We start from the raw sequence: 11,803 nt of genomic DNA on the forward strand, positions 1-11,803 counted from the left end.
CCAGACAGCGCGAGTCAGCGTTGATCAAGGACAGACAACGCCTCCGCAATATGCAGCGCGTCGCTGCCTCGTACTAAAGTCAGACCGCGTGCGTCAGCATTGGACCAAGTTCAGACAGTGTCCTTCCAGTGAAAAGCTTGAGGCCGTTGTACTTTTCGCACTCGCACGCACTCGCGCTCTCGCAACCACTTTGTTGGAATATAGCTATTGTGTTCCCTTCCGTGAGACCTTTTCTCTCCGACACTAGGCGCTGGAGCGGGTCAGCAGCAGATACCACAGGTCGGCGAATCAGCAGATATAACAAACACCCAGGATGAGATCGATAGAAAAGACGGTTCCCTTTGAGCGGCATGTATTCTGGGATTTGTTCGAATCATTTGAAAGCATCACAGAGGAGCACGCACTGGAACAATGCACCTGCTGTATTTCGTTGTATTTCTTCGAGTACAAACCACAGAAGAATGTCAGATCAATGCATCAATGAAACCAAACAAGATTCTTCATCATCGGAATATCAAACCGGGCCACTCCTCAGGTTCTGGTTTTCATCTCCCGGTAGTATTCGGTTCAACAAACTGTAGCTTCTTAGTGTTCATGATCCTGTATACGATGTGAAACATAGCTCCCTAGTTTGGATGTGTAGTGGGCTGTTGATGCAGCTGTCAGAGCCTCCTTGGCTGACATGTCCAAGCTCTGTTTGATCTTCTGCAAACTGGCGGTTGTAGTTGTTGTTGCTAATTGCAGACGAATCAGACAAGCTATCAGCGGTTAAACGACATAGTCGTTGACTACTGACCGAAGGTTGATTGTTCCATACTCCATAGATATTCGACAAGCGCAGATTGCTGATGATTCTTAGTACGGATGGAAGCGTTGTCAAGGTTGAAATTATTAGTGCACAGGTGGTGATAGCCATAAATCATACAAATCGGAAGGTATGTGCATTAATAGCAGTCTTTACTGTGGTTGACAGTAGTTTACAGAAGCGATTTGCAGCATGTATAAAATAAAGGCAATATAAAATGCGGAGCATGTCAAAAGGGAACTTATCGTATGTGAGAGTTCCTTGGTGAGAGTTCGGACGGCGGGAACGTGCTTTTCTCCACAGTGCGACTGCTACACGCGTTCCATAATTGTCCGTGGACTTGTGAAGAGTGGTTGACTTCCTGTTCCCTGCGCACGCACACGAGTCTGCGTGTGCTGACTGTGTTCGGTTTCCCTATATGTAGGTCCGTTTGCGTGTGATAGCACATGAGTAGTTGGTACGCTCGCTAGACGGTACCGACTGTGAGCTGAACAGTCAAGTATGTGGATGACTGGGTGGCTACAAAATTCCCATAGCTACGCTACTCATAATCACAATGGCTTGCTCCAACGAAGCGTCACAAAGAAGCACAAAAATCATCTGAAAATATGAAGCGATTATACTCGCAATTCGTCATTTCAGCGACTGTTCGAATGTACAACCAAACCAGTGAAAACCGAGTAAGCCAAAATTACTTCTCTAGTTCAGAGATATTGCTTATCCAAGAAAGGGTTCCAATGGTTCGTTTCCAGTCCAGTTATTCACAGGAACCATGTTCTTCAGTTTAGTGATTATGATAAATAAATAAAAAACCATAATGATTTACTTTGAGACGAGTCGCTCTAGGATTCCCGTGCCGTCCTATTGGTCGGTTCTCTCAATCGTTCCACGTGCCCGCTTCTTGCAAGCGTACTTGGCGTACAGTGGTTATAGCTGCCACAGTTTCGTTCACCAATGATTCGGGGAGGTGGGGTAGGTAGCTGAGCACTGGAGGCAGGAGCCGATTAATTAATGCGTAAATACAGCACTGTAGATGAACTGTTAGGTGGCGCCTACGCACCTTCAAGTCGCCGTAAGGGTCTAAATCGGTAATTAGTTCGAAGGGGACCACTTAATTGCTCAAGTGAGTCTGGCGATTTGAAGCTGATTAGCCTTAATACCCTCCATAACTATGGATGAAAAATGACGGAGATTTTTATTTGTTGAAAAGAGAGGTCGTCACGTGAAAAGTGGTAGAAATTGGTACTGGATGTTGAGATAAGTGGACGACTGCGCATACGTACACATATTCTCGTTGGTACGCAGGTGAAACCCTGTTGGGGCAATAACTAAAGGCTGAGACAGTTGGCGCGAGCCTTGATTAAACTGAATTGACTGCCAACCAAGCCGAATTACGTGTTCATCATTCACCTATGGGATGGAATCTCTTTCAGATCCGTACTTCATGCTTAAATACCACTATTCAGTGCGAAATTCACACGAGATTATAAAGCGTCCTGAACCTCTCATCCATTGGCTGCGTGTGTGCAGTAAGGAGGGTGGATTCTCTACCCTTGGTCAGTCGTTCATGTCAGGCTAGACGTTACTCATATATTCAATGCTTCCACAATTTCCAACTTTGAAATTCGTTGCTCTGAACAATTGGAGTGGAATATGAGGCCTTTGTGTGCCCAGGAACATGCGGAAGTAGCCGGCTTCATTGAGATCGACATGGGAATCAACACACTAGGTGTATTTAAAACAACCATCGATTATCAACTATTCACATCTCCCACGGTCATGTGACTACCTCATACAGGCTGTTGTAGGCAAGCGGACACCCTTCTAGGCTAACTGAAATTGAACAACCTACGAAGCTGCTAAATCTGTCAAATGAGAAAACAGTCTGTGTGAAAGAGGATCTTGTTTATTTCAACAGTTGTGGCGGTGGTGTCAAACGATGTGGAAAACCATAAACTGAAATGCTGGTTGAAACACTGCCGCATGAAGTTACCTTTGCATCCATACCACTTCAAGCAGCTTTTGGTCCGATTAACATGGGCCCACAGAATTGTTATTCTCATCGTGATGGTATTTTTTGGGATTTACTGGAATCTACTAAGGCTCACAGATGAGGCTCCTTTAGAAGACAAAACAACCCAGGATGAGAAAATTTCATTGTTAGAATGGCCCACATGTGACAAGATCATAGCTGGAGAGGTCACTAATGAGCTTCTCTCCTCGCTTAGCTTTGGTTATTCACCAGCAAAACCGAAGTACACCTCATGCGATAAACTGACACGATTCAACGGACGGCATCCTTGGGTCTCCGTCGAGGAGCAAGACTTTCCACTCGCCTATATAATCACGACGTACGAAAGTTATCAAAGACTTGCCAGATTGTTACGTTTAATCTTCCGACGTCATAATATCTATTGTGTTCACATCGACGCCACAGCACCGGAAAGTTTTGCTTCGAGGGTTCACCAACTTGTAAACTGTTACGGTTCAAATGTACTGCTTGTTCCCTCAAGTGAACGCGTCAACGTGATTTGGGGTGAGTTTTCTGTGCTCGAAGCGAATTTGGTGTGTGCAGAAATGCTGATTGGGATGGAATCTCTTTCAGATCCGTACTTCATGCTTAAATACCACTATTCAGTGCGAAATTCACACGAGATTATAAAGCGTCCTGAACCTCTCATCCATTGGCTGCGTGTGTGCAGTAAGGAGGGTGGATTCTCTACCCTTGGTCAGTCGTTCATGTCAGGCTAGACGTTACTCATATATTCAATGCTTCCACAATTTCCAACTTTGAAATTCGTTGCTCTGAACAATTGGAGTGGAATATGAGGCCTTTGTGTGCCCAGGAACATGCGGAAGTAGCCGGCTTCATTGAGATCGACATGGGAATCAACACACTAGGTGTATTTAAAACAACCATCGATTATCAACTATTCACATCTCCCACGGTCATGTGACTACCTCATACAGGCTGTTGTAGGCAAGCGGACACCCTTCTAGGCTAACTGAAATTGAACAACCTACGAAGCTGCTAAATCTGTCAAATGAGAAAACAGTCTGTGTGAAAGAGGATCTTGTTTATTTCAACAGTTGTGGCGGTGGTGTCAAACGATGTGGAAAACCATAAACTGAAATGCTGGTTGAAACACTGCCGCATGAAGTTACCTTTGCATCCATACCACTTCAAGCAGCTTTTGGTCCGATTAACATGGGCCCACAGAATTGTTATTCTCATCGTGATGGTATTTTTTGGGATTTACTGGAATCTACTAAGGCTCACAGATGAGGCTCCTTTAGAAGACAAAACAACCCAGGATGAGAAAATTTCATTGTTAGAATGGCCCACATGTGACAAGATCATAGCTGGAGAGGTCACTAATGAGCTTCTCTCCTCGCTTAGCTTTGGTTATTCACCAGCAAAACCGAAGTACACCTCATGCGATAAACTGACACGATTCAACGGACGGCATCCTTGGGTCTCCGTCGAGGAGCAAGACTTTCCACTCGCCTATATAATCACGACGTACGAAAGTTATCAAAGACTTGCCAGATTGTTACGTTTAATCTACCGACGTCATAATATCTACTGTGTTCACATCGATGCCACAGCACCGGAAAGTTTTGCTTCGAGGGTTCACCAACTTGTAAACTGTTACGGTTCAAATGTACTGCTTGTTCCCTCAAGTGAACGCGTCAACGTGATTTGGGGTGAGTTTTCTGTGCTCGAAGCGAATTTGGTGTGTGCAGAAATGCTGATTCGCAGTAAGAAGATTCAGTGGCAATATGTGCTCAATGTGAATGAGAAAGAACTGCCTCTTCGCACGAATTGGGAAATGGTCAAAGCAATGAAAGCACTCAATGGATCCAACTTGGTGCAGTATCAGGCAGGGAATTGGACTAAGAGAATTCCCAAGACAAAGTTGCCGTTTAACGTAAGTTGGGCTCCATTTCATCCTCCTCCTCGTCATCATCGACAGCAGAACATCAGTGTTCTACACTGGTTCTTCGCTGTCGTACAACTGATTTATTTGAAAGCCTTATTGTGAAAAAAACAATAAAGGCGAGTAGAGAATAGACTTAGCGCAAGTCTACCACTGTCATTCTAGAGTGTCTACACCTCCGGACACTCATTCAGAAAATCTGAATCGAAACTGACACTAAGTGGCAACTTCGGAATATTTCACAGCGTAGCCAAAACGAACCCTTTTATTACGGTCGACACATACTTAGGATAGTCTTACGACTGAAGTCGCTTATAGCAATACCATTATTGGTTAAACATTGCTCTATCAGAAAGGTAGTCCAAAAAATTATCATGATGAAATGGAAGAGAAACGAAGGCCCTAAAATGCAAACGATTCCTAAGAAGAATTTCCGCCTCATGCGTTTCCAATGGACGAATACTCAGACCAGTTAGGCATTCTTTTGGGTTTTAAGATATCCTCTGATTAGATCCTGAGCAGCAACCACTCGGCCGCTGTGATCAAAACTTCATTTTTTTAATCTTGCTATTTAAAGTGGCTTGCCGAGCGTGTTTCCTATTTATTGAGGAAAACTCTACTGGAGTACTATAGTGTCACTGTCTCTGTTTTGTTCTCGCATGATAGGCAACAACAGAAGCACCGAAACTTTAGTTGTTCTAGTGTGAATGAAACTACTTTCCAGTAGAGATCAAGTCCTAGAAAGCCAAGAAGGGCTGTATGGCTGTTTCATCCTTATTGGGAATCATCCACTACGTGAAACTCCAGGGAGTCTGGAACCTGGTAGTTGAAAAACCTAGCCGTTCGGCCACGAGCGGTTGATCAACAATCTGACCCGACAGGATATAGCGTCACTGATCCTCCAGACACCACGTGATCACTTTTTTTTTATTGAGTGGCTCCTTTATTGTAAAATTTATTCTCTTTCTTGGCTCCGCAGCATACGTTGGCACCACTTAAAGGACGAAATCTCCATTAAAAGTTCACAAATCTTTTCACGATACCAAGAAATTCTTTTTTGTGATTACACCAAATATTCCATAGACCAGCATGTCCATACTTTCGATATTCGTGTTTAAATCACCTATCTACGATATCCTCCTTATCCGCTGCCCCCTGAACTACCCATGAGGAATGTTTGTTGGAATTCTCGGTTCAAGGGACCCAACAATGAACCACACACCGGTGGTGCACTTCGCTTCCATAATAGCGACTACCATCAGAAGAAACCAAAAGGGTCGTGCCATTTCTTCCCTTGTAAAATGATTATTCTACGAAAAAGCTGGTATTATATGTTGTCCTTAAGTGGCTACTTCAGATGTTTTTAAACAGAAGCCAAATTTTTCCGGACAGTCGATTTGTTGACCTCTTCAAACCACAACTCTATGCTCTTGGACTGTGCCACAACCCTATTTCCGGGTTGGGGTCACTGAACAGATCCAGCAAATTTGTTCAGCATGAAGTGCTTAGGGATTTTTCATTCTTTGATCTCCGACTGTAAGCGGTACCGGAAAAAATTTACGCGCTGCTTCCAAGGATATGGATGGGATAGGCTTTGCAGGATAGGGACTGTCCCTGTAGAATGCAAAATGTGCTTGCTAGATGTCATCGTTGTGTCTCACTGGAGCGATGATGAAGATATGAGTACTTTCTCGAGGGAGTACACTGCTCATAGGGTCCAATAAAATGACAATGAGCATACTTTTGGAATTCATCATTATCAACATCAACGTCAGTGTTAGCATCAGCTCTTCGCTTTCGTGCTCTGCTTAAATGAACTCTCCGGATGACGGAGATAAATACGTACGAGTTTGCCAGGTTCAGGACTAATGATCTATGCAATTAGGGTGGTTTGAAGTGTGTTCACTAACCAAATTTTGACGGAGTCCATTGATATTGGGAGAGGATCTTGAAATTCTCAGTATCTTTTAGGACGAGATTTGTGGCCATCCTGGTGAGATGGCTCTCCACCCTGTGAAGGATAAAGTGGTCATCCCAGGAGGATGTCCCATTTTCCGGAACTCTTGAAAAAGCTAGCTTCAGTGACCCATTTGTACTGCCACTTGATATATCTGCTATCGCTTGGAACCCAAGTTAACCTCGTCCAAAAAGAATCGCCCCCCATTGTGACAACGTGGACTGAGCATTGAGAGTGGACTAACTGAGGGGACCTCATTAGCATGATTCCGGTCGGCTGCTGCTGTTCACGTCAGATCGCACAAGCGAGCCTCGTGCTGAATTGGAGTTGGAACCATAGACAAAATACATAAACATAAACCATGTTGCTAACGGCAGAATTTTCACATGCTGTTGCTCCTGACTTTGAAGGCAGGATTAAACGTCGCGTTTTGTTACTTTCGGTTGCCTGCAGTTCGTTTTCAACGTGTGCCTCCCAAGCTAAATACGAGTCACATCGCGGCACGTCTGGTCGACAGTAACTTGCCCAAAAGTGGCTGTACGGTATCCGCAAAGTTCACGATATCAGCTGCTCAAAATAGAAGTAAGCTATTGAGTAGGGATCGGCGACGTAGAAAACTACCGCTCTTGTGGTTCTGCTTTGGGAAGAAGAACAAGAGCATGGCTTCTTTTCATCTCTTTGAATCGTATTCTCAAACGACATCCCAGTCCACTAAAATTACCTCCTCGAAATAAGAGTCTTCTCCGAGGGATGCTAATGCATGTGATACTTTGGTGTGCTCTCCTGAAACCATGTTTTGATAAGCACACTCATTTACATTCTGATTTGATCTTCACGGGAGACTCAGCTGAATTCCAGCTGATACCCTCTTCTGTGGCTTTCTTCAACTGAATGTGTTGCGCCAAGGTTGTCTCATGTTTCAACTAGTACGATATTCGGGATATCACAGTATATTTTCATGGATGAAACTGCTCACCAGGTTGCTGAAAAATCGTCGGCAGCCCACAACTGGTTTCGCTCTTCTTGGAGCTGGCTCATCCAGTAGGCAGAGTTCCTAATATTGACCTTATGTTTTACCGAGAAGGGCGAAATCGGTCGTTCGTTATCAGTGGGTTTTGTCACGTGATTTGAGTGTTTGTGGAACAAAGGAGTCGCGTGATCTAGTGAGCACAGACGTACTAGACAAATTAAGTGAAGTTGGTTGAACGAACAAGGAAATATCCGCTACGGGTTTTTAGCAAACTTACAGCATTTTTCTTTGCTGCTTGCAAAGCTTAGGTTTTCTGATTGTACGGTCCCTCAAACTAGTCCATAGAGAGGATTGATGCGCTCCCACATCGAGGCGTCTACACAAGCACAAATGTTCTAATGTCTCAACAATGATAAGCGGAACGACTACCGCTGAGCAAGATTCATACCCTAGAAAAATTTGATTTATGTTACTCATTTTCGGGTGACTGCTTTCTGAATGAAGATGAGTTGGGCCCCTGAAATTAGTCTCCGTATCGCTGTGTTCATTGTTTATGATGTTGATTATGACAAATATGGTGACGACAACTATGAGAATAGCATTCCTATTCTGGCCTCAATACCACAGTTATAAAATATTGCAGCATCTTATCACAAACATCTTGTGTCTTATTGGAGTCAGACAAGACTGCCTATTTACATGTCGACTCTGTTCATTCATTTTCAGGTTACCTGGTACAAGGGCAGTTTCTTGGTAGCTCTACGACGAGACTTTGTCGTTTTCATGCTTCGCAATCCAAAGGCATTGGCGATTTTGGATGCACTACAATCTGGTCGTGGTCACATTACCATCCCGGATGAAATGTTTTTCTCCACTCTGGCTTACAACCCACATCTTGGCGCGCCTGGTGCATGTCTATACCGAGCACGCGGAGACTCCACGGATCCCAGAACCATGTTTCTTATCCGCTACGTCAGCTGGAAAGACACAACGTGCCATACAAAGCGTTGGCGAAATGAAGTTTGCCTACTCGGCCTGAAACATTTACCAATGATGATAAAGGCGCCACAACTGTTTGCCAACAAATTTACACCGACTGTTCAGCCTGAAGCCTACGACTGTATGGAGTATTGGTTGATTCGGAAATTAATCAGGGAACAGGACACACATTCACTGGACAGAGACTTTAATGATACAGTGTTTGCTCAACTGTACTGTTCCACGTCTCATATATGAGGCGGTCTCATTTTACGGTCAAGAACAATCCCTCGGTTGGCACATTTTCTAAAGATCTCCACCCGGTTCCGTCTACAATACAGCAAGAAGCGTCCGTGCCAATCATACCTTTTCATAGTTTTATAAATGTGTTTCTCTATAAAATGAAGTTGTTGGCAAAACCCGTGGTATACCGTGACTGGTTCGGAATTTCTGGTGGAGATACGGACAGAGACTCGATGTGCAGTGCAATGCGACCATTTACCAGTTTCCCTTGAGTTTTCCCCTCCTGCGAGATCAACATCTCGCGTGTCCTGATCAGAACTCAATTACGAAGATCCTTGCGCAAGTTTGCCGCCTTAGCAGGCATTCAGTTTGAAGTGAAGGTCAGACTCGGTCTTAGTTGTACACCCGAGCCAACGTCAGTTGAAAAATGGTGAAATGTTTTGTTTCCAAACCGATCTAAAAGATCATTAGGTTATTTAAATCAGTGGTTGACTTCGTACTGAAGTGTAACATCGCTTCTGGCATGGTTATTGCATGACTCAGACGTATGGGATCTCAAGCCCCGTAGACTACCAAAGTGCCGTTCTTTCCAAGTTGAACCTCAGTCGCATACTACGAGGGAGTTTCGCGACTTCGTCTGAAAGGAAACTAAAAGTCCCTAAGTCAATAAAGAAGTTCAATCTTTGGGAGAATCCAGGGGATACACAACTAGGCCACCACATATAGGCCTTTCAAAATGCGTCAACGCGGTCAAGTGGCTTCATTATTGTACTATCAGGAGATATAAAGAACCTCGTCTATTTTACCGTACAAACTTTGTTCCACACTCTAGTCGTTACACGATTAGGCTTACCGCCGGGTGAGGAAACCAACTCTATAATCGAAAGCCGGTATGCGCGACTCCACAGGTATTTCTCGAGCACTTCTCACTGCAGTGAACCGTCCAGAAGAGTAGTAGGAAGGAAGCCCCAAATTTGAAGTTATATCCTAACGCGAACTAAGCCGGTACAGTCTATCAAAGACGAAGGTAAAATTTCACTTGCAAATGGCTTTCGAAACACGAGCATCCTCAGGATTTTTGTTCAACGTTCCTGAATGCTGCTTGAATATCAAACAATAATAATAAAAGGCTGCGTAGCGGTTCGATAAATTTCATTTCGTCTTTCCATCAGATGCGGGGACATCACCTGGACTCTTGACCAGACACTACATGCATGATTCATCAGTGGTATACACCGTTATACTAACGAATGCGGAGTGTTTTTCAACAACATATACTGTCGGTTGCTGTAGCATTCGTTGTAACGGTGTTTCCGTGAGCATCAAAGTCCACTTCAGATTACCACGGTCCATGAGCAATCATAGAGCAGCACATGAAAGTACCACATGAAATAACGAATGCGTATGCAGAAGGCCAGCATACTACTGTCTGGCATGACTAAATTGTCGTCTTGCTTCAGCTACCCGAAGCTGAGCCGTCCTCAAAAGGTCAGTTCTGTTGGCTTCAGCCTGTGCGACTGAATTCACCATGCTTTGCGATCTGTCTGGAACAAGAATCCCAGTTATAATGTTGTGTGTGAGGGGCTAAGAAGTTATCAAGTTATTCCCGGTTGTCTCCATTAAAATGATCACAATGCAACCTGAATTTCCTCTGAATAAAGGGCCGAAGCCTCTGGTCAAGTGTAAACTAGGTAGATTCTTGAGACGAGAGTCATGACCTGAACACTGTCATGGAACTTTGATGATACTTATCTTTCCCGTCGGTTTTCTATGGCACGTGGGACCTATCACGCCAATCAGCGTAGTTTTGAGCAGGACTCAGTTGCTCACTTTGCACCACGTTCCCTTTACACGATTATCAGCTTCCAAGTACATCTGTTCGACGGATATTTGCTTGCGTACTTCGAGAGTGAATGATGATATATCGTAGGATGCTCCGACAATGTACTTCTGCAAGTTCACTCTAGTGGGCGAGATAGGTTGGTGTGTCGGGCGGTTTTCACCTTTCCACCGCGAGCACTCACTGTCATGAAAAGATTTAAAAGAAGCTATGCTGGTGTTTTTTGAGGCAATGTGGAGTCTGCTGTTTATGGTGGATAGTAGATTAACCATCTGTGACAACGCTTTCTGATTGGTTGTTGTTCTATTCGCGGAGCTTGGCAATTGGACTGCAAACGTCTCATCACGGCACTCAGTATTCGCACAATGGAATTGAATTTTCGAAAGCTATCACGTGCCCTGTTGGATCAAAAGAGAGGCAATTGAGTTCAGAATACGAGCCTCATCCATGCATCCCGGGGTGTTAGGAATGCCAGGAAAGTACTGCACCAGACTTCTTCCGCTAGAGGTATGGTCGCTTCAGTAAACAATGAAATTTGGTGAGTCGCAAAGATATGAGTGTGTATCGGAATGGATTTTGGCTTGAGCACATACACAACAAAATGCAATGTTTTGGCGTAAAAAGTTTTATTCCGCTTGCAAAAGTTTTCAGCTAAGGGTGTTGTGCGGCTAATGAACACAGTCAAAAATCGAGATGATATCGTGGAGACCAACCAAACCACACAATGATGAGATTATATGTTATGATTTCAGTCAAAAGTAGAGTCTAGGCCAATCGAGGAAACAGCTTAAATAAAGGGCATCTATGCAACTCTCCGCTGCTCACCGGTATTCCGTGAATATTGTCTGTACTAAGCATTATTGCAATCCAACGTACCATATTTCGCGGCGAAACAAACTGAATCTTTTGTCTCTGCTAATTAGTTTCCCTGCACGTGCCATTAAAGCCCCGAGAATTCAGCCATAGGTCCCGTCCGTTCATTCATTTGGACAACCTACTGTTTGTACTGACATGAAAACCACGGTACAAGATAAACGTATTCACCAATACCCATCTGCACGCGTTATGC

The 11,803-nt window shown here is 44.1% G+C and overlaps 1 protein-coding gene across 1 annotated transcript in view; it reads left to right on the forward strand.

Moving 5' to 3' along the window:
- The window catches only part of T265_04700 (hypothetical protein), a gene marked incomplete at both ends in the record, with an annotated part of 41,796 nt that extends 32,784 nt beyond the window's left edge, over positions 1 to 9,012 (forward strand). Inside the window, 3 exons of the mRNA XM_009169504.1 lie at positions 2,702 to 3,533; positions 3,896 to 4,737; positions 8,400 to 9,012. Of these exons, the coding sequence (XP_009167768.1) occupies positions 2,702 to 3,533; positions 3,896 to 4,737; positions 8,400 to 8,909 (2,184 nt within the window). The remainder of the gene's footprint in view (positions 1 to 2,701; positions 3,534 to 3,895; positions 4,738 to 8,399) is intronic.
- Positions 9,013 to 11,803: the final 2,791 nt, after the last annotated feature.

Source organism: Opisthorchis viverrini, assembly GCF_000715545.1.
Source record: "Opisthorchis viverrini unplaced genomic scaffold opera_v5_81, whole genome shotgun sequence".
NCBI classification, from domain to species: domain Eukaryota; kingdom Metazoa; phylum Platyhelminthes; class Trematoda; order Opisthorchiida; family Opisthorchiidae; genus Opisthorchis; species Opisthorchis viverrini.